General features: G+C 53.3%; 1 protein-coding gene across 1 annotated transcript in view; it reads right to left on the bottom strand.

Moving 5' to 3' along the window:
• Positions 1 to 323: 323 nt before the first annotated feature.
• ACAN (aggrecan) overlaps positions 324 to 26,357 on the bottom strand; it is a 39,769-nt gene continuing 13,735 nt past the window's right edge. The window contains 11 exon segments of the mRNA XM_047797470.1: positions 324 to 697; positions 1,112 to 1,294; positions 2,090 to 2,234; positions 2,513 to 2,595; positions 3,293 to 3,451; positions 6,663 to 6,776; positions 15,949 to 18,948; positions 18,951 to 19,716; positions 19,718 to 19,953; positions 23,370 to 23,588; positions 25,865 to 26,158. Of these exon segments, the coding sequence (XP_047653426.1) occupies positions 621 to 697; positions 1,112 to 1,294; positions 2,090 to 2,234; positions 2,513 to 2,595; positions 3,293 to 3,451; positions 6,663 to 6,776; positions 15,949 to 18,948; positions 18,951 to 19,716; positions 19,718 to 19,953; positions 23,370 to 23,588; positions 25,865 to 26,158 (5,276 nt within the window). The 3' untranslated portion in view covers positions 324 to 620.

Genomic DNA, 26,357 nt, shown 5'->3' with positions numbered 1-26,357 from the left:
ACCCAGGTGAGAGGACGCCGGAAGTGGGACCCTCGGAGGGACCCTGACCCCTACGCAGCAGACGAGCCCTCGGTGGCTCCCTCTGGCGGCCAGAACCCGCCCCCTCTGCCGTGGCTTCTCCCCCGACACAGACAGCGGACCCTCCGACTCCATCTCTCCAATACATTCAGCTGCGGTTCCGAATCCTTCACACCCCTGGGCCTCTGCACCCCCCTCCCTCCTCTCCCTGGAGTTGAAAGAAGCAACGATTGCACTGCTCTTGGATAAAGTCAGGAAACAAAAAATAATCTTCTTTATTTAACTTAACCCCTCCCCTTCTCCCCCTGTCCCTGCGCTGGTCCCTGGAAAGGCACAACGGGAGATTGAAGAAATGTCTCTAAACTCAGTCCACGGGTTACAATACATCTGCTTTGCTTTGGCGTTTGAGGGGAAAATTAGATGCAGTTTTGGCGATTGAGGGGGTGGGTGGGTGCATACACAATGTGGGATTTTTTTTTTTCCTTCTTTAATGGAATTCCTTATATGACAGAAAGCGACAAGGAGCGGACACCATCCGTGTGGAATGTCAGCCTGGCAAGGCTCCTGGGCTCAGCATCCTGGGCACGTCCTGGAAGCCCCTCTCAGGGGCCTGTGCTGGGGCGGCTCCTCCGCAGGGGCCGTGAGCTCCGCTTCTGTAGTCTGCGCTTGTAGGTGGCGGCTGGGGTGAAAGGGAGATCACAAAATCCCGGTGAACCCTGGGAAGAAAGGGGGCCAGCCGAGCCTCTCCCGCTCCTGTTCCCGCTCCACCGGCTCCCCTCCCTGCAGAAACCTGAGCCTCATGAAGGCAGCCGGAGGCTTTGCCCGCTTCCCAGCTTGGAGTTTTCTTGGAACCCCTTTGGGCTAAGAGGCTTCGCGCTGGTGTGGAAAAGGAAAGCGGGCCACCGGCACCACCTTCATCCTCTCAGGGGAAGTGACCCCCCTCCTGGGGGCAGGGCTGGGGCGCAAGGATCTGTGACTGAGCATGAGCGTGCGTAGAGCAGGCAGTGGGAGTTCAGGATCCCAGGAGAGGGCCAGCCAGGCTGTGCCTGGGGACACGCTGGCGGAACCTAATGCTGGGTGGGGCGATGCTCACGGTCTGTGCAGGTGATCCGAGGCTCCTCCCAGTGCCCGCTGGGCTGGCACCGGATGGTGGGCACGTGGCGCTGGACAAAGCCCTCGGTGCACTGGTACCGCACCAGGGAATTGATCTCGTACCGGTCCTTCTTCTGCCCGAAGATCCTGGCGTGCTCCACCATGGGGGGCTCTCCGCAGGCCACTGAGGGGCAAACACCCTTCAGAAAGGGCTCTCGGAGGGTCTCCCATGACGTCCCGTGGTGTGACTCTCGCTGGCTGGGATGAGACAGCTCGGAGCCGGAGGACAGGGCATGGAACCTGGACGGCAGCCCTGAGCCCTGACTGCTGGGGGAAGGGTGCTTTCACGCAGCACTAAGAATGTGGAAACCACTGGTTCTATTGTCTGGGTTCCTCGATGATTTAGAACAGCCCCGGGCGGGGCGTGAATAGAAGGGAGAAAGGTGGGGAGAGACCACGAGAGCCAGGCAGACTGTCTGTGACTTCTCTATGGAAACAGTGTTTCAGGAGGAAAGGAGGCCTGGGTCAGGCACATGGCCAGGAACAGGAACAGGTAGGGAGGGTCCTATCCGCCCCTCAGTGTCCGGATCTAAAGCTGAGGCCTGACAACTTTGACTCCAAGACGGGTGGACCTGGGAACCCCAGAGAGGGAGGCTCTCAACCTATGTGCCATCCAGGGGGACATTCTGTGCCCATATCCAAGGCACTGTGTGTGTGTGTGTGGGGGGGGGGTCTGTCTGCTAAACCTGCGACTGTCACCTTCTCCCTGTCCCTGGAAATGGTCCCTCAGAGTAGGCTGGCCCTTGCTACCGGCTCTGGGATGCTGGCACTGAGAATGGCCCCCCAGGTCAGCTCCAGTCTTCCTGTTGGGCAGGTGAGGTGCCCTCAGCAGCCAGGAGTCACACTGAGTCATACAGCAGGAGCCTGGGGTCTGGATTCTATCCACACTGGAGGCCCTCCCGCCCAGGCCGCTGCTTACCTGTGCCCTTTTTACACGTGAAGGGCAGCTGGTAATTGCAGGGCACGTCATTCCACTCGCCCTTCTCGTGCCAGATCATCACCACGCAGTCCTCTCCAGTGGCGAAGAAGTTGTCAGGCTGGTTGGGGCGCCAGTTCTCAAATTGCTGTGCGAGGGAGTGGGGAAGGGGTGAGGAGGGGCAGGCTCCTTATGTCTGGGCCTGTTCCTTGGCTCCCCCATCGCCCCTCCCGACCCGCCACTCTTCATTTGTCCAGCCCTGGGCCAGTCTCTGAAGGGGAGAGGAACGAGACACGATCCCCGACCCCAGGGCTCCCATTTCAGCTCCATGAATGTCTGTATGTGGTTTGACTGTGTCTCTCTCTGGGGCCTTTGTTCATCTCCTCTGTGCTGCCGCCTAGGCCGGGTGCCCCCGGCAGAACTCACCAAGGAGTGTCCATCTGACCAGCGGAAGTCCCCTTCGATGGTCTTGTCGTTCAAGCCAATCCACTGGTAGTCCTGAGCGTTGTCTGGAGAGAGGGCATGTGTTTGGGGTACCCCGAAGGTGTCTGAGAAACTTGAGTTCATAGAGGCAGAGGGGATGGAGGGATGGCAGGAGCTGGGCGGGCTCCTAGGAGCGTGCCGCCTGCTTCCAGGGTCTTGGCAAGTGTCTTAGCATGTGAATGCTTGAAGTGCACTTTGCTATTTTTTTTTTTTTTTTTGCTTTTTAGGGCCGCACCCGTGGCATGTGGAGGTTCCCAGGCTAGGGGTTGAATTGGAACTGTAGCTGCCAGCCTCCACCACAGCCACAGCAACACCATATCCAAGCCCCATCTGTGACTTACACCAGGGCTCAAGGCAACGTGGGATCCTTAACCCCCTGAGCGAGGCCAAGGATCGAACCCACAACCTCATGGTTCCTAGTTGGATTCATTTCTGCTGCGCCACGACGGGAACTCCTGAAGTGCGCTTTAGATACCCCCTAGCTCCCCAGTCACCAAGGTGACATGGACTGGTGACAGCCACAGAGACAGTCTGGAGGTGACTTTGACAGCTAGCCTGAGCCATTGGCCCTTCAGGCTGTGAAAATGCGCTGCCCTCCTTTTCTGCTCCCCCCACGTCTGCAGCCTCACTGGACCCCAGTCTGCTGATTTCTGGTGAGGGCAGTCCTTTGCTCCGGTAACCATTCTCCTCTGGGTCCCCGAGGCACCTCTGACCCACACTCACTGTTGACAAACTCCTGCTCCTCGGGGGTGACGATGCTGCTCAGGTGTGACTGCTGCTTCCGGCACTGGCTCTCTGCATCTACCCAGGTCGCCCGGTCGGGGAAGTGGCGGTAACAGTGGCCCTGGAATTTGGTCCAGCCGTTCTCACACAGCTTCTGGTCTGCAACACACGTCAGGGGCTTGAGGGGAGGGCCCAGAGGCTGCTTGGGGACAGCGGCGACTGCCAGTCTCATGGCAAGGATTCCTGCGTTCACCCCGCCTTCTATGTCACGCCCCCAAAGGGAGAAGCCCAACTGGATGGAGGCTCCAGTAGGAAGAGGCCTGGCCTCCCCCTCCTCCCCCATGAGCCCTGGTCATGTTCCCAGATTCTGGGGAATGGCCGGGACCCCTTCCTTTCCTGATATGGTCCCCCCCCCCAACCTTTTCTCCTATTGATGCTGGCAGTATTCAGCAGGCCAGGTCAAAAGAGGGGGGAAAAGTAGGCGGTGTTGAGGCTCTAGGAATAACATGGCTCAGAGGCTCCGAGGGGTTCCATGGAGAGAGGGAGCTGTGGAGATGTATGTCAGGGTGGCAGCAGCAGCAGCAGTGCTGGGGTGGGGGCAGGAAATGGGAACGAGTCGGGACAGAGGAGCAGACAGGAGTCCAAAGAAGAGAACGAGCTCTAAGTCGAGGGAGCAGAGTTGGCCTGAGCGGAGCCCATGATATGGGCTTGGGGTCCGTGACCCAGGGACCTTGGCTTTTCATTTTGCTTCTTGGTGGTAGATGAGAAGAGGGGAGGGGCTTCTCTTCTCCCAAACCTACACTGGTAATGGGTTCTGAGTCCAGGAGAAGGGGCTGATTTGAGCTCCTGGAGCAGCTTAGAAGGGTAAACAGAGGCACGGTCGTGCTGGAGCGGGCTCCCTCGGGCCTGGGGGAGCTGTGAGGAGTGTGCCATCCCACCTGGGCCTTTGGTGACATCACATTGGTGATTTTCACTGGCCCTCGGGGGAGGAGGAGTCTGTAGAAAATGGCAGACGCTACAAATCAGGGATTCTTCTTCCTCTCTGAGAGCCAGTTGCTAAAGGTCTGCCAGCACAGCTCCGGACAGAAGGAACTCCCTCTTCCTTCTTCCCCTGGTCCCTCTGGGGTGAAGGGCTGCCCCTAGGGCCCTGGGGCTGAGTGTGGGGCTGTGTGGCAGCCTCCCTGGTCTGGCTGTTCCAGAAGAATGGACCAGTATGTGAGGAGACGGATGCTCAGGCTGAAGAAGATGCTTGGCAGGGCTGGAAGCCAGACACTTGGGAAGAGCAGAGAGAGAAGAGCCAGGGGCCACTGGCCTTTGACGAAAGAGGCAGAGCAGCAGGAGGGCTGAGAAGGAGGCTGCTGGTCCTCTGTTGCCAATCCCTCCTTGGGGGTGGGGGGCGGGGGGCAGGCAAAGGTTTGTAAAGAGGTACAGAGGCTTCAGAGGGAGCTGTGCTGAGGACAGAGACGTCATCCCCAGACTGACTTGTGGGGACAATTCATGGGCCATCACAGTGCCTGAGGGCTGAGCCGGAGGGTGCAGCTGTGCTGGGTGGGGCCGGGACCACGCAGAATGGAGGCTCTAGGGCAACAGCCACAGAATTCCAGGAATGCTGGAAGGAGGAGCAGGGCCAGAGCCAAGGCTTGAGGCACCCATAGGGCGGTGAGCGCTCGGGATTGATGTGGAAGAAGAGACGCAGCCCTGCTTTTGTGGCAGGTGCAGCTCTGTGTGGGCTCTTCTCGCAGTCTGGCACCCAAAAGCTGTTATCTGCATGAATATTCCAGACCTTTCTCCTTGTGGCAAATATTCTGGCACCCTAAGGAGAAAAGCCTTGTAATTCCCCGCTCCCAGCCGAGTCAAAGACCCCCATGTGTCAATTTCTCGGAGTCTTGGGGGGCTGTAGTAGTGAAGAAAGGTCCAGGCCAAGACTTTTCTTCCAGAAGTTCCTCCACTGGTCTAGCAACTTGGCAGTGTCTCCAAGGAACATGCAAGCCAAAGCTACCTCCCCACATTGCTCAGGAGTTTCAGCTGCTGTCTGGAAGTTTCTGGGAGGTCCAACTTAGCATTCAGTGAAAATGGTTTTGAGCCCCTAAACCCTTCCAGTTCTGCAAGGACCATTGCTGCTGGCAACTGCGAGCCCCCTTTCTGAGTTAGGGCAACCCCGAGATCTAGGAGGACAGGGGGACTAGGAGACACCAAAGGTGAGAGAGCTGCAGGCTCAGTCTGGCCTCCGAAACTTCCTGGCCCACAGGCTCCCCTTGGCAGGGCCTGGCCCAGATGTAGAAGCAGAGGGGTTGGCAAGGCCCAAGAGAGCAAAGTCAGGCCCTGTTCCTTGCAACAAGGCTCTGTTCTCTCTGATCAGTCTTTTGCCTTGCCTAGGGGAGGGAGAGAGGAAGCGTGAGCTGGAGTGGCATTGGCTATAGCGCCTGTCATGGTGATGATGAGGACAAGGTGACATGCAACCATCCCTGTGCGTTCATGACTTGAGCAAGCTCGTGATGCGAGAGCTTTCAGAAAGACAGACCATAGCTCTTGCCAGAGAAGAAGAGGAAGGCAGCTTGGCCACTGCGGCACGGTGGCTCCCAAGGCTGTGGAGGGCCACGAAGGTCCTGTGGGCAATACAGCAGGCAGACACATGCCAGGATCACGGTGGGAAGATCCGAGGGTATCATTTGGAGCAAGAACCAGTGACTCCCACCCATAGCTTCCTTCCAGACAAATGCATAGAATCAGTTCTGTCTTCTTAGGCTGAGGAATGCACCAACTTTTCTGCTAGCATCTGGCAGCCCTGGGCAAGGTTAGTATTTGAAAGGTCCCCCAGAGCCCCACCTTCCAAAGAGCAGGCTGGCCTGGCCTGCAAGTCTCTTCCTTTTTTTTTTTTTTGTCTTTTTGTCATTTTCTTGGGCCGCTCCCTTGGCATATGGAGGTTCCCAGGCTAGGGGTTGAATTGGAGCTGTAGCCACCGGCCTACGCCAGAGCCACAGCAACGCGGGATCTGAGCCACATCTGCAACCTACACCACAGCTCACGGCAATGCCGGATCCTTAACCCACTGAGCAAGGCCAGGGATCAAACCCACAACATCATGGTTCCTAGTTGGATTCAGTAACCACTGAGCCACAATGGGAACTCTTGCAAGTCTCTTCTGCAATCAGCTCAGCCAGTGCCCCAGAGGAGGGCTTCCACAGGGAACAGCAAGAGAAGTGGGAGTGAGGAAGGGCCGACTTTTCAGTTGTGGCCCCTGACATGGCTGTCTGGGTGGATCTTGGGGGCCCCCAGGCAGGGCCTAGAACCTGTGGTTAGCAGGGAAGAGTGAGGGAGAAGAAGGGGGTGCAGCAGTTAGTAACATTAGCTGAAGCCGAGACGGCCGTACCGATCTCACACAGGTCCCCTTGGTAGCTGGGAAGGCATAAGCATGTGAAAGAGTCGATGGCATCCACGCAGGTGGCTCCATTCAGACAAGGGCTTGAGAGGCACTCGTCAAAGTCTGCAAGAAACCAAGGGCCACCATTAGGACGCCCGCCAGCAACTCCAGCTTCGCAAACGCGTTGCAGCTTCTTTATGGGTGGCCAGCCCTGCTGCTCTCCTGAGCCCTGGCAGGGGTGGCTGGGTTTCCTAAGAACTGTTGCTGCTGCTGCTGCTGCCGCCATCTTGGAGTGCTGAGCCAAAGATCCAGCAAGGGCTTTCTTGGATGTGTGTGATTCTTGATTGGCAAGCTTGGAGGACTGAAGCCAGGTTTCCCAGTGGGTGAAGATCCAGTGCTTCTGAAGGCAACTGCCTATTGTGAGAGTGAGCTTGGCGTTCCCCCAAGATGCCCTCTGTTGCGAATATTTCAGGAGGCCTTGGAGTCTGAGTAGGCTCTGAACAAGGTGGTGAGCAGGGACACTGGGATTCAAGTTCTTTTTTTTTGCTTTTTAGGGCTGTATCTGAGGCATATGGATGGAAGTTCCCGGGCTTGGGGTTGAATTGGAGCTACAGCTGCTGGCCTACACCACAGCAAAGCAAGATGGAATCCAAGCCACATGTGTGACCTACACCACAGCTCACGACAACACCAGATCCTTAACCCACTGAGAGAGGCCAGGGATCAAACCCTCATCCTCATGGATCCTAGTTGGGTTTGTTACTGCTGAGCCAAAATGGGAACTCCCTGGAATTCAAGTTCTTGAAGCTTGGTTAGAGCTCTTTCTTTTCTGAGCTTCTTTAGTTATGAGCCAAGGAAAGAGGACATGGCCATGAAGTACTAGAACAAAAACACTAGAAGTGGTTTGCAGAGTACAGGACCACAAGAAAATGGCAGCATGGAATACATGCATGAGATTCAACAGATTTTTTTTTTTTTTGGTTTCAGATACCTTCTTTGTCTTCAGTAAAGAAGATTCTAGAGTGTCTTATAAAGATGAAGCCAACACTGTTATCTCAGGGGGAAGGGACAGGAACCCAGGCTAATATTTCCCCAAGTAATCTTCTAGCTTAAGGCCTCAGAACATGGGCATCTCCAATGAGTTGTAATTTCTAGAAGGGTTGTCTCTCAGCCAGCAGGAGATCTGTCTTTGAGGCCCATGAGGTTCTTAGTAAGTGGTCATCCACCAGCACCAACCTGGGACGCAGGCAGATCCCCATCAGCCTCTCTTCCCCAGAAGACTCTTCTTTCCTTCTGTTCTTCTGGTCCAAGATGTTCTTTGTGATCCAAATTCTTTGTGGCACTTCTATTGCTACGTCATTGGCCTTTGCTTCAAATTTTCGTCCATTAGCCAAGGTGAGAAATGGCTCTCCCAATCTGGTCTTTTTGCATCTTGCAGAGAAGCCAGAAGATCTCTTCTACTGTCTTCATATTTGTTTTCCAAAGGCACCTGCTGGTTTTTTCTGGTTACTTTCCCTGAGAATGTGATAGAAGGTATTGTGAAGCTCTTCTTCCCAGGAGATCAACACACTTCTGCAGTGAATGGGTTCCCCTCGCCCGTGGGACAGCATGATATGTGCAGCTGTGTTCAGACAACCTTTAGGACCCGACGTGTCTATGGTGATCTCCACATAAGCAGCATCCTAAATACGTTCCAGGACTAAGTTCTTGCCTCTCATAAGAGCAGACTAGACCTTAAGGTCAACCCTCTGATAAGAAGATCAAAGCATTTTCTTCTGGATCCTTCTCACTACAGCAGAGCAGATGTCCCCTAGATCAGAGCTGGGTCTGTGCAAGAGGAGGCCCGAAAATCTCAAGTCTTCAGATACGTCTCTCTTCCCACGACGTTCTTAACTTCATTTCAGGGAGCGTATGCCATGGGTGAGAAACCAACAGTTCCAAGTTTGAAACTGTTCCAAGCAAAACCACAATGCATGGAGGAACGGATGGAAGGCCCAGCATGCACTTGGATTCCCAGCATGCACCAGGATTCCCAGCAGCAGCAGTAGCAGCAATAGGTCAGGCCTATGGTGGGCTGGGCGGAAGCTGGGGGAGGATCTCCTGCTTCAGAGAAGCTACTTTTCCTTTTTGTCCATTAGCGTCATTATGGGAGATGGGAAGCACCGGGCAAGGGGGTATTAGGCAAATGTAGGCGCTCAAGCAGTTGTACAGAGCAGGGGACAGGAGTGGCCTGTGGGGAGAAGAGCCAGACATTGGCCCTGGGGCCTCTGGCCATCCTGGGGGCGGGGGGGGTGGGATGGGGCGGAGGCCCCAGGGTGGTCGGGGTCAGGCCAGGTGGCTTCCAGTTGTCCCAGAGGCTTATAGCACGTCCCTTGCCTGGCCCCCAGTCCAGGCGGCCTGGGGTCCGGGAGCAATATTGTTTTCCTTCGGTGTTTGGCCAGGGCACAGAGTCTGAAATGGCTGCAGGGGCTAAAACCAGGTTCCTGGACCCAGAAGCTGTTTTATGCAGTTCTCTGCATTCACAGAGAAGGATGGAAGGGCCATACTCCTGAAGACCAGAGAGCCTGCGAGTGGCATTGGGGTGGCTTAGAGAGGCCTTCAGCAGTAGTGGGAGGGCTGGGCATCCTGCAGGGGACCTTCTTATCAGCCCTTCAGGTCTCCCCTTTTCCTCTCGCTGGCAGAGCCACTCTGGCCCTGATCCACCCACCTCTTTCTGTGCAGGCAATGAGAATATCACTCGTCTTCGGAAACCTTGAGAAGAGTGGGGCTGGCCCTCGCTATGAGGACCCAGGGACCCCAGAGAAGGTGACAGCAGATGGAGGATGGGAGGGGCTTTTGGCAAATGAGCAGACTGTGTGAAGGAAGAGAGGAAAGAGAGGGAGCTGATAACTCTGAAGAATCTTCTCTGAGCCAGACACATGCATTGTCCTCTTAATGGCCCGATGGCCTGGATGTCATGGTGCCACTGTACAGATAAGGAGACAAAGGAAGTGACCTGCCTACCCTGGGGAGACATTTGGAGGAGATGAAGGAGAGAATTAGACCATGAGGCTGAAAGCTGGGCCTCTGTTCCACGTGGAGAGAAAAAGAGAAACAATGGAATCCCGGATCTCAGCATCCCATGACCATTTCTGCTGCACTAGCCAAGGGCTCATTGGTCCTCACTGAGCCGGGTCTCTGAGTCCTCTTACCACCACCCTAGCCAGATGGGACGGTGTGTTCTTGAACAAGGCCGTTTGGTGATATTTCTCTCTCTGTCTTTTTTTGGCTGTGCCCCCGGCCTACGGAAGTTCCTGGGTCAGGGATTGAACCCGTGTCACAGCAGTGACCCAAGCCACTGCAGTAACAATGCTGGATCCTTAACCCACTGAGCCATAAAGGAATTCCAGCCTTTAGTGATATTTTTAACATAAGTGCTAAAATAACTGAGAGCCCCGGTAAAAGCGAAGGGTATAAAGATATTTGCAAATAATCACTTTGGAGTCTGAACTGGGGCCTTCAGGCCTCCAACCTGAGTAGGTCTTGTCTAGCTGTTGCCTATGTCAGAGCCCAGGACTTTCAAGTTAGAGAGCTTATTTGGTTCCTAGAAAAAGTGGAATGAAGAGTGACAGCAGGTGCTTTTACTCAAGTGATACCCAACCAAAGGGGCTGCCACTCATAGAGATTGCAGTATGAATGATACCCTTCCAGTTGTTCAGTGCACAACCTGTGCAGCTGTATTGGTGATCTTGGACATAACTTTCCTGGACAAGGATGGGTGAAAATACACCTGAGAAGCACAGAGATAACAGAGACAACGGATGCTCTGAACCCTGCAAAGGCAGGGTTCATCAATCAAGATGAACAGACTTGAGTAAATCCACTAACTTTCTGGTATATCGCAATTGATAGAAGGATTATAAGAGCATATTTATCAATTTTGAGTTGCTCTAAAACCAAACATGATTAAATCAAAAGTATGTTACAGTTATTTATAGTATCAAGTCTTTCATATTTTTAAAAGTTGATGTTGAATGTAACTTTAATATCCTGCCTCTTTTTTTTTTTTTTTTGTCTTTTTGCCATTTCTTGGGCCGTTTCCGTGGCATATGGAGGTTCCCAGGCTAGGGGTCGAATCGGAGCTGTAGCCACTGGCCTGCACCACAGCCACAGCAACGCGAAATCCGAGCCACGTCTGCAACCTACACCACAGCTCAAGGCAATGCCGGATCCTTAACCCACTGAACAAGGCCAGGGATCGAACCCCACAAACTCGTAGTTCCTAGTCGGATTCATTAACCACTGTGCCATGACGAGAACTCCAATATCCTGCCTCTTCAATTCAGTTAATTGTCTGTTACGATCTACCCATGAAGGAGTTCCCATTGTGGTGCAGCAGAAATGAATCTGACTAGTAACCATGAGGATGCAGATTCGATCCCTGGCCTCGCTCAATGGGTTAAAGATCAGTGTTGCTGTGAGCTGTGGTGTAGGTTGCAGACATGGCTCGGATCCTGTGTTGCTGTGGCTGTGGTGTAGGCTGGCAGCTGTAGCTGTGATTCAACCCCTAGCCTGGGAACTTCCATATGCCCTGGGTGTGGCCCTAAAAAGCTAAAATAAATGAATGAATGAATGAATGAATAAATAAATAAATAAATCTGCCCATGAACTTCTTAAGTCAAGATGGTGTGATGGTATAATTTGCAGTTTTCACTTGTAACCCTGTATTTTCACTTGCTTTGAAAGCATTTCTCCCATCCTCCAGGGATAAGGTTTCACTGGAATTAAAACATCACCCGGAGTTCCCGTCGTGGCGCAGTGGTTAACGAATCCAACTAGGAACCATGAGGTTGTGGGTTCGGTCCCTGCCCTTGCTCAGTGGGTTAACGATCCTGCGTTGCCGTGAGCTGTGGTGTGGGTTGCAGACGCGGCTCGGATCCCACGTTGCTGTGGCTCTGGCGTAGGCCGGCGGCTACAGCTCCGATTCAACCCCTAGCCTGGGAACCTCCATATGCCGTGGGAGTGGCCCAAGAAATAGCAACAACAACAACAACAACAACAACAACAAAAAATCACCCCATTGGGGGAGAGACAGTGTCAGATCATAAATCAGAACCTCAAGTTCCCAAAGTGAAAAATACATCAGAAAAACAGAAAAGAAGCTGATGAGGAGTTTCTGTTGTGCAACAGAAACGAACCTGATTAGTATCCGTGAGGATGCGGTTCTTCACACACAGCACAGCAACTTGGGATCCGAGCCATGTCTGTGACCTACACCACAGCTCACAGCAATGCTGGATCCTCTACCCGCTGAGCGAGGCCAGGGATCGAACCCTTATCCTCATGGCTACTAAGTCGGATTCGTTTCCACTGCTCCAACACAGGACCTCCCCACTTGCTCTTCAGTTTTTGTTCATAATGAGTGGGATGATCGATGGGGAAGGGGAATGGGTCAGAGGCTCAGAGAGGATCCTGTCTTCACAGCAGTACTTCTCAGCTCTGCCTGCGCATTGGAGTTACCTGGGAGCTTAGAAAAAGAACCCAGTGCCAGACCCATTCCAATCAGAATCTGTGGGGGCGGGACCCGGGCATCAGAATTTCTTAAAGCTGAGAACCACTGCCTTTGACCCTATTTATAAATGAAGCAGTGGAGGCTTGTCTGTGTCTAGCTGTACCAACTCCAATTCTACAGCTGCTAACATTCTGGTTCTCCTGAGATCTGGTTTCTAGCTCTTTTATTTTATTATTATTTTTTTATTTGTCTTTTTTTGTCTTTGTAGGGCCACACCCGTGGCATATGGAGGTTCCCAGGCTAGGGGTCTAATCGGAGCTGTAGCCTACACCACAGCCACAGCAACGCGGGATCTGAGCCGAGTCTTTGACCTATACCACAGCTCATGCACGACGTTGGATCCTTAACTCACTGAATGAGGCCAGGGATCGAACCCGCATCTTCATGGTTCCTAGTCAGATTCGTTAACCACCATGATGGGAACTCCGGGTTTCTAGCTCCTTGAAGTCTGGTTTTCTATTTATGTATTTACTTATTTGGGGGCTGCACCTATGGCCCACAGAAGTTCCTGGGTCAGGGATTGAACCCAAACCACAGCAGTGACATGAGCCACAGCAGTGGCAATGCCAAGTCTTTAACCTGCTGAGCCACCAGAGAACTCCAGCAACTGGTTTTTATGTTGAAGAAGGAGTTTTTTATTTAGCTGAGTGTGTTAAACAGCAAAGAACTCAATTCTTGATCGGATTCCCTTAGTGGAGTTAGGCAAATCTCTGAAACTCTTTCTTTTTTGTCTTCTTAGGGTTGCACCCGTGGCACATGGAAGTTCCCAGGCTAGGGGTTGAATGGAAGCTACAGCTGCTGGCCTATGCCACAGCCACAGCCACGTGAGGTCCAAGCCATGTCTGCGACTGACACCACAGCTCACAGCAACTCCAAATCCTTAACCTACTGAGCAAGGCCAGGGATTGAACCCTCATCCTCATGGCTACTAGTTGGGTTCATTAGCACTGAGCCACCACGGGGACTCCTATGATGCACTTTGAAATGGGGATGATTACCAAGCTTTCAGAGCAGCCTGGGAAGAAACTGTGGGAAAGAGTGTCCTTTGGAAAGACAATGATTTGAGAAAAGCTGTCCTTTACAGCAGATTAGTTAAGGTCCATTGTCACCTACTTCTAATTTCAGAGGTGCCAGGACACGAGACCTGCCGTGTGACTTCTGATACCACGGTTACATTTTCGCTTCAGGTATCAGGTTGGGGAAGGAGTTGCTAAGAATGGAGAGAGGTGTCAGAAGATCCTAACCAAGGACAAGCGGGTTCTGGTCCTGGCTGCTGCCCCCGTCCCAGAAGTGCTGTTGGGCTCTGAGTCTATTCTTCATGAACCTGGGCTGAGCTGGCCGACACAGCTGAGCATCTCAGCACCTCACCCAGGATGGGTGCCCTGTGGCCCTCTGCCTGCACACCCAGACCTAGGGGAGGAAGTGTCTGCACTCCTGCATGATGTCCACCAGGGGCGCTACTCATGGGACAGACAGTGCCATTGCGACTGCTGACGGAGGTCTCTGCACCCTGCTTGCTGAGATCTCCAGGTTTTCATCAGAGGCAGCCTCTCCCAGGACATAGGCAGTGCTCTCCTTTTCCCCCCGGGGTGGATGACAGTTAGGGATGTCTACCACCCCCTGAGGTCATCACGGCTCAGTGGAAGTACCGTTCCATTGGTGGAGAGGCCAGGACTTTCCTAAAAGAGCCCACCTTGTGTGGCCATGGCAATCCATGGTCTCTTCAGTCACGACCCCCAGACGTGGGCACAGGTTTACGCCCAAGGGGGCGAGGGTGGATAGATATCCGCCCTAGTGCCTGTTTATATAGACATATATTTCCTGCATAAGTGCAAAGCACAGAGCATATCTATATCATATGAGTATATAGTATACCATGAGGTGTCATTTTATAAATATGTTCATATCTATACACACAGAATGCTTCTTTGGGTATGATGTAAAGGCATTGTGCATGTGTCCCAGGAATGAAGCCCTCTCACGAAAGGCCTGGGGTCTCCAATTCCTGACTTCAGACAGAGGCGGGGGTGAGGGCATGAGGGCAGCGCACAGAACTAACGCAAGGATGTGAGCTTGGAGGGAACTGGGCGTTTTGTCCCTCAAGGGTGGTGATTTGATGAGTTGAAATGTCCTCACGGTTCCAAGGTGTTCAGGGAGTGACAGGTAAATTCTAATCATCTCACTTTGGGGGGCCACCTCCAATCAGAGGACCGCCCCCCCTCCCCGGTTCCTCACTCATCTCACAAGCTACTGGACCCAGGGGTGCAGCACCTCTGGATCCCAGTTGACCTGCAGGCATGAATCCTAGAGTTGGGGGTGACAAGCACTGTGTCATCTTCAGGGCAAGAAGAGGACCCAATACCCCTCCCCGGATCCAAGCATGGAGGGGACTGTAGGGGGTTTCTGGTGAGGTTCACTCTGTAGGATGCAAGACTACCCCCTTGGAGTTTCCCACTCAGGGGCTCCCCTCAATACACACCTCAGCTCAACCTTTCTTTGAAGCCTCAAGTTTTATCTTCAAAATTCAAGCATACTTTACATTCCACTCATAACACAACCATGACCTGACAAAACCCAACCACTTCTCAATCACTTGAGTTTTTTTCTCCTAAACCACCAGGTAGAAGACACATTCTAGAAAGCTGTGCCAAGTTTATCCTGTGGCTGCTACTCAGACATGTCACTGTGTACCACTCCTTCCCAGTCTGAGAAGCCTGAGCCTCTGCTGACCTTGGTTGCCTCCTTCTGACCCCTCTGCCTGCACCCCTCACAGCCAGTGAGGTTCTCCCCCATGTCGCGGAGCTTGCCAGTGTGGCCAGCGGGGCACAGGCACATGACCTGTCCCTTGGTCTCCTGGCCGGTCCCAGCACTGCAGGGCTTCTCAGCACAGGACCTGGCGGAGGCTGCCACCCCCGGGGAGAGGCTGAGCATCAAGAACACAGCCGCCTGGGGTGCAGTGTAGCCTCCAAGAACTTGAGGTCTAGGCCCAAGGCCCCAGAAGCTTAAAGGCTGGTTTGGGGTCACCATGAATCTGGGGACTGTGTCCCCGGCGGGGGCCGGGGGCGAGGTCTCTGACTGGGGAAGGTCTCTCAGTGCACAGGGGGATGCCAGGGGTCCCCAAGCAAAAGGCAGAGGAAAAACATTAGCTTCTGGTGCTCAGTGCCAGGTGTAGGTCAAGGGGAGGCAACAGCTACAACATAGAGGATGCACTTGCACCAGGGTGGGGGTTGGGATGCGAGGTCTAAAGGTGGGACACAGCAGACATGACCTTTCAGAGATCCCTGAACTGTGCAGGTTTTAACCCTGCACAAAGTAAACTCTGGGGCACAGATGTCATCAGCGGATTCATTCTCTCATCACACACCCACTCCATGGGGAAGGGGCGCGGGCAGAATTTCCAGCATTAACTGGTGTTTCCTGTGCCAAGGAGAGACCATGGAATCCCCATATAAATGTTCCTGTGTTGTAACTCCACTGTAACAGCAACAGTCACCAATCTGTAAGCATGTACATCTGTAAGAATGAGGCTAAGTGCTTCTCTCTCTACATGTGAACCTTGTTTAAACTTCCCTGGTACTAGTCCCATTTTACAGATGAGGCTCAGAGAGGTTACGAAACTTGCCCAAGGCTGAACAGCTCATGTGCAGTGGAGCTGTGCTTCAACCTTGACTCTACACTTCTTCTTAACCATCCTACAGTCTGAACTACTCGAACCCCTTTCAAGGCAAACAATCCTGACCATACCTGCCGTGGTTGCCTCTGATTCATCTGTCTGTCCCGGAGGGGTTGGGATGGAAGCCTCTGTTGGGGAGGTGGCGGGTTTGGCTGTTGGCATCTCTTCTCCTGAGTGCACAGGGCTTGAGGACTCAATTTCGAGAGGGGCCTCTGCAGGGCTCTGGGTCTGCTGGGTCCACGCGTATTCTGGGATGGCAGTGCTGATGGCAACCTCCAACCCCGATGTGTGGCCAGACAGGTCTCCGCTGACCTCAGTCCTGTCTCCGGAAGCCACGGGAGTGGCCAAAGGCGAGCCTGATGCCTCTGGGCCCACATCATAGGTGGTGGTCGACTCTCTGCTCACTTCTGGGGCAGCCGAGCCCTCCCTGGTGCCTTCCTGAAAGGCTGAGGTGCTGCCGCTCACTCCCAGGCCTGAAGTCCCCTCCAGGTCAGCTTCATGGAAGGCAGAGGTGGCTTCAGTCAGATCGGGGGACCCAGAGGCTCCTCCACTGGCCTCAGGGGCAGCAGATGCTCCTGTCTCAGCTTCAGGATAGGGCGATGACTCCCTGCTAGATTCTGGGATTGGTGGTGCCTCTACTCCAGACCCGGGGAACCTGGGCACATCCCCAGATGCAGAGGCTTCTCCACTGGACTCAAAAAGCTGGGGCGTGTGGGTTACAGGGGGTCTCTGGCCAAGTTCCTGAGAAATGGTTGGTTCAGTAACACCCTCCACGAACTCAGAAGCGATTAAAGTAACTTCTGGAAGTCCCGAGGCCTCCCCACTGGTGCTCGTGGCTGCAGAGGAGTCCCCACTTACATCGGTGGTGACAGAAAAGTCCCCACTAAAATATGGAGTACTTGCTGGCTCACCACTGGGCTCTGCCAGCCCAGATTGAAGCCCGCTTAGGTCCACAGATCCAGAATGGTCTCCAGACACGTCTGGTACTCCAGAATGGGCACCGCTAAGTTCCAAAGTGCCCGGAGGCCCTTCTCCTGCTTCTTGAGCCGTTGGAGCCTGGGTTACAGACTCCACCAGAGTTCTATCCACAAGATAGACAGTGGGGGCACTGAGGGGAAGTCTGCTGCCGTCATAGGCTCCGGAGGGCAGGCTGCTCCCAATCTCGACACCAGAGGATTCTCCACTGACCTCCGTTACTCCACTCGGGAGGCCACTGAATTCTGGAGGCTGAGATGTAAGCCCGCTGGAGTCAGTGGCTCCAGAAGCGAGTCCACTGACATCCACTACCCCAGATGCGCCTGAGAGATCTGCCTCTCCCGAGGGGAGGCCGCTGAGTTCCACGGACCCTAAACCTTCTTCTTCTTTCCGGGTCGTTGGGGTCACTTCAACCAAACTGGTGTCCACGAATGTAATGCCAGAAGATTCCCCACTGCCACTCGTGGCACTTGAAACTAGGTCAGGGGTTCCGGATGGCATTCCACTGAACCCTGGCCACCCCGATGGCTGCCCACTGAGATCAGGGACCCCGGATGTCTCTCCACTCACGTCGGTGAGGCCAAATGGTTGGCCAACGCCAGAAAGAACTCCTGAAGCATCCCCACTGATGTCTGGTTGTCCGGAGGACAGTCCACTAAGCTCGGTCACACCAGATGTTGCCCCAGAAAATCCTGACGGCTGCCCACTGACCTCAAAAAGCCCAGACGTTTCCCCGCTGATGTCAGGAAACCCTGATGGCTGTCCACTGACGTCAAAGAGTCCAGATGTTTCCCCACTGATGTCAGGAGACCCAGATGCCTGGCCACTGAGTTCTGCTCCTGAAGGGTGCCCGCTTGCTCCTCCACTAATGTCCAACTCACTGAAGGGAAGCCCAAATGTTTCTCCAGCGCCACTGACATCAATGGTTCCTCTTCCTTCTAGTTCACTTGCAGTGGTGGCGGTGACCATCTCCACCAATGTAGTATCCACGAGGGAGACAGTTGGGAACCCAGATGGAAGTTCACTAAAGTCAGGAAGGCCAGAGGATGGGCCACTTCCAAGGTCCACCCCAGAATATTCACCACCAAATCCAGAAGGAAGGCCACTTACTTCTGGAGCTTGCCCACTTTCTAGTGTTCCAGAAGGCATCCTGCCAACATCCAAGTCCCCAGAAGCTGACCCAGCCAAGTCTTCTTTCCCAGAAGTCAAACCACTGAGATCCTCAGCTCCAGAAGCATAGATCTCCAGACCTTCCCTTCCAGAAGGAAGTCCACTAAGGTCCCCTACTCCAGAAGCAGAGCTCTCTAGATGATCCTCACCTCCAGAAGGAATTCCACTGAGGTCCTCCACTCCAGAGGCAGAGGTCTCTAGATGACCCTCTCCTCCAGAAGGAAGTCTGCTGAGGTCCTCTACTCCGGAGGCAGAAGTCTCTGGACCTTCTCCAGAAGGAAGTCTGCTGAGGTCCTCTACTCCAGAGGCAGAAGTCTCTGGACCTTCCCCAGAAGGAAGTCTGCTGAGGTCCTCTACTCCAGAAGCAGAAATTTCTGGACCTTCTCCAGAAGGAAACTGGCTAATTTCCTCTATTCCGGAGGCAGAAATTTCTGGACCTTCTCCAGAAGGAAGTCTGCTAAGGTCCTCTATTCCAGAGGCAGAAATTTCTGGACCTTCCCCAGAAGGAAGTCTGCTGAGGTCCTCTACTCCGGAGGCAGAAATGTCTGGACCTTCTCCAGAAGGAAGTCTGCCAAGGTCCTCTACTCCAGAGGCAGAAATTTCTGGACCTTCTCCAGAAGGAAGCTGGCTAATGTCCTCTATTCCAGAGGCAGAAATTTCTGGACCTTCTCCAGAAGGAAGCTGGCTAATGTCCCCTATTCCAGAGGCAGAAGTCTCTGGACCTTCACCAGAAGGAAGTCTGCTGAGGTCCTCTACTCCGGAGGCAGAAATGTCTGGACCTTCTCCAGAAGGAAGTCTGCTAAGGTCCTCTACTCCGGAGGCAGAAGTTTCTGGACCTTCTCCCGAAGGAAGTCTGCTGAGGTCCTCTACTCCGGAGGCAGAAATTTCTGGACCTTCTCCCGAAGGAAGTCTGCTGAGGTCTCTACTCCGGTAGGCAGAAATTCTGGACCTTCTACCGAAGGAAGTCTGCTGAGGTCCTCTACTCCGGAGGCAGAAATTTCTGGACCTTCTCCAGAAGGAAGTCTGCTGAGGTCCTCTACTCCGGAGGCAGAAATTTCTGGACCTTCACCAGAAGGAAGTCGGCTGAGGTCCTCTATTCCAGAGGCAGAAATTTCTGGACCTTCTCCAGAAGGAAGCTGGCTAATGTCCTCTACTCCAGAAGCAGAAATTCCTGGACCTTCTCCAGAAGGAAGTCTGCTAAGGTCCTCTACTCCGGAGGCAGAAATTTCTGGACCTTCTCCCGAAGGAAGTCTGCTGAGGTCCTCTACTCCGGAGGCAGAAATTTCTGGACCTTCTCCTGAAGGAAGTCTGCTGAGGTCCTCTACTCCGGAGGCAGAAATTTCTGGACCTTCTCCAGAAGGAAGTCCACTGAGATCCTCTACTCCAGAAACAGAGCCCTCTGGGCCCTCACCTCCAGAGGGCAATCTGTCAACTTTAGAAGTGCTGGACCACGTAATTTTATCTTCATCCCCTGAAGCCAGTCCGCTTTCCACAGGCAGGCCTGAGCCCACTGCAGAGGTGAGCCCACTGGAATCAAGGTCTTCAGAGGGCAGTCCACTTGCAATTTCCCCCGAGGGCTGCCCACTGTAGTCTAGGTGTCCTGAAACTTCTCCACTGCCTGTGAAGTCACCACTGACTTCAGGTGCCCCGGATACTTCCCCAGAACCTGGCAGCTCAGTCCTGCTGGGCACTGGGTGCTGAAAGGGTAGATGGCTGCTCTGAGGGGAATGGCTCCTCTGAAGCTGATGGCTTCTCTGAGGGGAATGGCTCCTCTGAGGGGAACGGCTTCTCTGAGGGGAACGGCTCCTCTGAGGGGAATGGCTTCTCTGAGGGGAACGGCTCCTCTGAGGCTGAGGGTGCTTCTGTTGCAGAAGGGCCTTCTGTGCCCTCCTCTGTTGCTGCACTAGTGGGAGGCCACGTAGGAGGGATCCCTGAAGGAAAGGAAGAAGAAAGATGAGCTGTGGATTTAGAAACTCTGCCCCATTTTAAGCTTGTGCCAAGAAGCTGAACTCCATTCCTTCCACAGTAAAACTTCTCTCTTAAGAGCTCAGAGATGTGTCTGGACATTTTGTATTTTTTTTTTTTGGGCCACGCCCACAGCATGTGGAAGTTCCTGGGCCAGGGATCAAACCCACGCCACAGTGGCGACCTGAGCCACTGCAGCAACATTGCCTGATCCTTAACCCCCTGAACCACATGGGAACTACCAAACATTTTCTTATGGAATCTGAATTCCACCGGGGACCAGGAAACAACCTGCCTCAGGCTGTACTTTGTGAGACTCTAGGGGGTGCTGCCCACACAAGCCACAGAATGTGGGGGCCTGGCTGCCACTGAAGACAGTCAAGGTCACCTTTCACGTACTTCCGCCTTATCGCCTCATTTATCTAAAACTATGATTTTTTTTTTTGTCTTTTTGCTATTTCTTGGGCCGCTCCCGCGGCATATGGAGGTTCCCAGGCTAGGGGTCTAATCACAGCTGTAGCCACCGGCCTACGCCAGAGCCACAGCAATGCGGGATCCGAGCTGCGTCTGCAACCTACACCACAGCTCACAGCAACGCCGGATCCTTAACCCACTGAGCAAGGGCAGGGATCGAACCCGCAACCTCATGGTTCCTAGTCGGATTCATTAACCACTGCGCCACGACGGGAACTCCTAAAACTATGATTTTTAAAGTGTGTTTTCTGGACCATCTGCACAAGCAACACTTGGGAGCTTGACAGAAAAGCAAATTCTCAGATCCCATCTCAGTTCCACAGAATCAGGAACTCTGGGGTGGGACACGGCACAGTGTGTTTCTTATTTATTTAGTCTTTTTGCCATTTCTATGGCTACACCTGCGGCATATGGAGGTTCCCAGGCTAGGGGTCGAATCGGAGCTGTAGCCACCGGCCTACGCCACAGCTACAGCAATGCAGGATCTGAGCCGCGTCTGCAACCTACACCACAGCTCACGGCAATGCCGTGAGTGTTTTAATACGCTCTCTCAGAGTTCCCATTGTGGCTCAGCGGTAACGATTCTGACTAGTATCCATGAGGATGTGGGTTCAATCCTTAGCCTGGCTCAGTGGGTTAAGGATCCAGTGTTGCCATGAGCTGTGGTGTAGGTCGCACACGCAGCTCGGATCTGGCATTGCTGTGGCTGTGGGGTAGGCCGGCAGCTGCAGCTCCTATTCAACTCCTAGCCTGGGAACTTCCATGTGCCGCAGATGCAGCCCTAGAAAGCAAAAAAAAAAAAAAAGAAAAAAATTCTCCTGACTATGCTGATACTCTCTGAGTGTCTGTTCACTGGAACTCTTCCGTTTGAAGATGGGAGGGCCAGATGATGTTTGCAAAAATAAGCAGCATTTTAAATTCTGAGAGCCCCGTAACAGAGGATTTGGAAAAGAGAAAAACAAACAAACAAAAAAACCCAAATAACAAAACTCCATCATCCTAATAATCGAGGTCACATTATTTCCTGTCTTGTTTCCTCTGACTTTTAAAAATGACTATCTGGGATTGTCCCTTGCATGTATTTTTCAGCTAATTTCCCAGGTGGAGATCCTGGGCGCAGAGGGTCCTAGATCCCAGCGCGCAGGCTCACAGCCTACTCTCCTTAAAGGAGAATCCTGGAGGGTAGGTGGGGGGTTCAGTAGAGCAGTTGTGGCATCCAAGAGGATTGATATTTATATATACATATCAAAAATGCTCTGGGATGGCCACTTAAAGACGTGATGGAGCCTTTCTTCTAAAAATAAATTTAGGTTTCTTTTCAAAAGCAAAGCAGTTTAAAGAAAAAGATATAGAATGGACAGTGGTGATAAGATGGTTCCCAGATATGGCTCTAATCGGCAAGGTGGTGGGAGACTGAAGCAATATTGGAAAACCTGTTTATGGGGCCGACAGTGTCACCTCTCACAGATAATAACTCCCATCAGTAGCTCCCAGAGTCCTGTGCCAAGCCACAGGTTCATGCCAAAGAAGACATGGTTATGCTTGTCCCGGTGAAGGGCAAGGAAAGGGCCATGGGCGGGTGTGGCGGCCGGATGAGGTCTCTGGGTCAGAATCCCACCTGCTCCACCCACATGCCCTCATCTTTGGGTTTTCCGCTTCCAGAGGAGCACCTGATGTGGCCAAGTTGCTTGGGAACTGTGTGCATTGCTTGAGTATCTGGATGAATTCATGGGAAGCGCTGATATATTCCTTTTTTCAAATTCATGTGCCCCTTGGCCAGCTGACTCGCCCAGACGCATACTCATGACTATGCCCTGCTTTAATGCAGCCTTACCCAAGCTGGGCCGAGGCAAAAATGGCCCTGTGGTCAGAACTCTTGCCCCCTCTGCCTTACAGTGCATATTAGCATTTCCAAGACTCTGAAAAGACTGCGGGGGTGGGGGGTAGCCTGCTAATCATTCTGGAAGCCAGCATTTCCCAAACCTTATGGGTAGAAAACACTTTTTCTTCTCTTTTCTCTTTTTTGTCTTTTTTTTTAAGGGCCATATCTGAGGCATATGGAGGTTCCCAGGCGAGGGGTCAAATTGGAGCTGTAGCTGCCAGCCTACGCCACAGCCACAGCCACAGCCATGCCAGACCCAAGCTGGGTCTGTGATGTACAGCATAGCTCATGGCAACGCCGGATCCCAGACCCATTGAGCGAGGTTGGGGATCGAACCCGCCTCCTCATGGATATGAGTCGGGTTCGTCACCACTGAGCCATAAAAGGAACACCTAGAAAACACTTTTTCCAACAGAGTTTGGGGACTGTTGCTTTCATCCCATCAAGTCCCAACTGATTTCATCACGAGAGAGGCTGCTCGGGAAGTGCTGGCTGGGGATACCTGGGCCGGAAGAGGGACAGAGGAGGAGCAAGGCAAGGAGAGAGGTCACAGTCAGACTGCCAACAGCACCCCCCACCCCAGGTCATTTCCTCTCTACTCCTTTCCTTCAAGGGCTCCTTCTCCGAGAGAGTTTTTAGGAGGTTAGGGATCAGGGGTGTAAAGGAAGGAGCACAGCATATGTGAAAATCGTCTGATGGATACAGTGCTGGGCATCTGGGGTGTATAGATGGAAAAGAGTGAGTGGGGTGGGGTGGGGGGGGAGAGAGAGGGAGGGAAGGGGAGAGAGTGAGAGAGAGAGGGAGGGAGAGAATGTATTTCACCACCCGAAGCTGCCTTTTCTCTCCCTTGGGGGTCGGTCTAGCTGGAGTGGCCCAGGTGGCTGGCGTGGCCCACAGCAGCACATCAACTGCTATTAGGGCTGGACAATCTGAGCACAGGTGCCAGGGAGAGAACACCCCCCCGCCCCGGCCCCTAGAGCACCCCCTAGGCTGACAGACATGCCCCAGAGCCTGAGCCGCACAGACCTGGCAGTGGGGAAGTGCCCACTGGGGTGTAGACGAATTCCCATTCTGTCCGGTTTTCTGGCTCAGTGGTGAAGGCTGCGACTTCTGTCGTCTCCTCGCCCACAGGGACAGCAGCCACACCGGGCCCCACTTGGGTAGCGATCCGTTCCTCTAGGTCCGGGAGAGAGGTGGGCGTGCCACCCTCCTCTTCTCCTGGAGAGGGCGCCACCGCCGAGACACCTAAAGGGGATGTGGGTGGTGAGGGTTCCTTCTCACCAGTGTGACCCGTCTCCAGCTGGCCCTCCTTAGGGCAAGGAGGGGACTCTGAGTGGGCCAAGCCTAAGCATAAACTTCAGGTCCTTCACCTCCCACTGCCCACCCCGTCCAGTGGGATGGCTCTGGTCCTCAATTAATAAGAGCCTTTTGCCGCATCTATATCAATAAGCACATACCATCAGCACTTTATTTCAGGGTAGTCTGAGGTACTTCTGCAGAATATATTACTCCTGCCAGGCTTTGTTTAAAGGTGTTACGGGAGTTCCTACTGTGGTGCAGCAGAAATGAATCTGACTAGTATCCATGAGGATGTGGGTTTGATCCCTGGCCTCATTCAGTGGGTCAGGGATCCAGCGTTGCCATGAGCTGTGGTGTAGGTTGAAGACACGGCTGTGGTATAGGCCGGTGGCTGTACCTCCAATTTGATCCCTATCCTGGGAACCTCCATATGCCACAGGTGTGGCCCTAAAAAACAAACAAAAAAAGTATGATGCCATCCTGGCACTGGAGGGGTGAAGGCAGGGTTCACTGACTGGGTAACTGTTCTGCTTTAGGGGAACCCAGCAGTGGGCTTGATGGGGAAGGAAGCCGAACTTCTTGGCAGTTATATACAAGGCTGAGATCATGGAGGGTCAGGGATGGACGGCGGGGATGCGTGGCTGGGAACTTGCTGCGAGGCTAAAGCTTCTGATGCCCAAGAGCACGGAGAGGGGTACGGGGGGCAAGAACCTCATCAAATCTTCTGGGAGGGAATTGGCTTTCTTGAGCCTGGCAGAGTGGGACGGAACTTTCTATGAATTGGGTTTTATCTATTGATCGAATGTCTTTTTAGGGCATATGGAGGTTCCCCGGCTAGGGGTCGAATAGGAGCTGCAACTGCCGGCCAATGCCACAGCCACGCAGGGTCCTGGCTGCATCTTTGACCTATACCACAGCTCACGGCAACGTCGGATCCTTAATCCACTGAGCGAGGCCCGAGATGGGTACCCGCGTCCTCATGGATCCTAGCTGGGTTTGTTAACTGCTGAGCCACGATGGGAACTCCCTGAATTGGGTTTTAAAAGGTGACTTGGGATGTCTGGGACACTTGGGGATGCTCAAGATTTTTTTTAAATGAACTTTATTTTGAAATAATTATAGATTCACGGGAAGTTATGACTTACTGAGTTTTGATGTGTAATATATAAAATGGGACACAAGCCATTACTACCCTCTGCATTCTAGGCAGTGCATGGAGCCTGTGGAGACTCACACAGTCAGAGCCCAGCAAGGCCTTGGTCACGCCCTCGCCCACTGAGTTATTCCTGGACCTTACTCTCAGAACGCTGGACAATTAACAAGTGTGAATTTTGGGTGCTTAGTGAAGGGAAATAGAGCAATCTGACATTTCTGATCACAAAAATATTTAGAAACGTGAAAATGTGACTGTGTGTGGGATTTATTTATTTATTTTATTTTGTATTACTCAATGAATTTATTGCATTTATAGTTGTACAATGTGTGTGATTTATTTATAACAAAAACCCTAACATTTACTGAGCATTTACTATGTCCCATGCACCATGCCAAGTGTTCTGTATGCACTACTCCAGTTACTCCTTCCAGCAACTCTTTAAGGTAGGAACTATTTCATCACAATTTTATAGATGAATCTGAGGAACAGAGAGGTTAAATGACTTACCCAGGGTCACACAGCTACTGACCAGTAAAGCCATAATTAAAATTTAGGTCTGCCTGAGTTTAGAGCCCACGCTCTCAGTCATTTCTCTCTATGTGTCTCTGGGGGCACTTTATTCTTATTTCTTTTTAGGGCTGCACCTATGGCATATGGAGGTTCCCAGGGGAGAGGTCAAATTGGAGCTGTAGCTGCCAGCCTACACCACAGCCACAGCAACATGGGATCCGAGCCACATCTGTGACCTAAATCACAGCTCCCGGCAACGCCAGATCCTTAACCCCCTGAGCGAGGCCAGAGAGCAAACCCGTGTCCTCATGGATACTAGTCAGGTTCATTACCACTGAGCCATGATGGGAACTCCTGGCGGCACTTTAGAAGGATGTACTTGCCTGGGGGTCAAAGCCTAAGGCCATGTTAGCTCCAGAGCTGCCTCTGCTCAGAGGGTGGCTTTTTCCTCTTTGTTCTGATGAATGAACAGAGCTCAGGAGGGGCCAGGAGGGGTGAGCCCAGGGGAGTCACCCCCAGACGGAAGATGGGCTAGTGGAGAGGTGAGGTCACGTACCTCGGAAGCAGAAGGCGTGGTGCCGGGACAGTGGGTCCAGGAGGCCCGTCTGGTTGGGGTAGAGGTAGACAGTTCTCACGCCTGGCTTGTCCCCGCCGCAGGCTGGCCTTGGGGTGACAATGGGGTAGCGGAGGCTGCCGTCAGCCAGCCAGCCGGCGTAGCACTTGTCCAGGCCGCGGCTCCAGGCAGCGTAGAGCTGGCCCGTGGAGGCCAGTGTGGCATTCTGGGATTCACAGAACTCCTGGGCTTCCCGGAAGGTGAACTGCTCCAGGCGTGTGGCAAAGAACACTTCCCCTGGGGGGCAGAGGCAGGTGGCAGGTGTGACCCTCCACGGCCATGGCCAGTGCACCCCTCTGCTCACCCAGGGGCAAGGCAACTGAGCTAAGACAAGGCGGTCACTTTCCATGGAAACAACCTCCCCTCCTGTCTGAATTCTCATCACATGTAGGCACCCCCTCCTCTGGCTGAGAGGCACTCTCTTGGGCACCCTGTG

The sequence above is a fragment of the Phacochoerus africanus genome, chromosome 9, assembly GCF_016906955.1.
Source record: "Phacochoerus africanus isolate WHEZ1 chromosome 9, ROS_Pafr_v1, whole genome shotgun sequence".
Classification (NCBI taxonomy): Eukaryota; Metazoa; Chordata; class Mammalia; order Artiodactyla; family Suidae; genus Phacochoerus; species Phacochoerus africanus.
The sequence above is the reverse complement of the archived record's forward strand: the minus strand, read 5'-3'. Positions and strand labels throughout refer to the sequence as shown.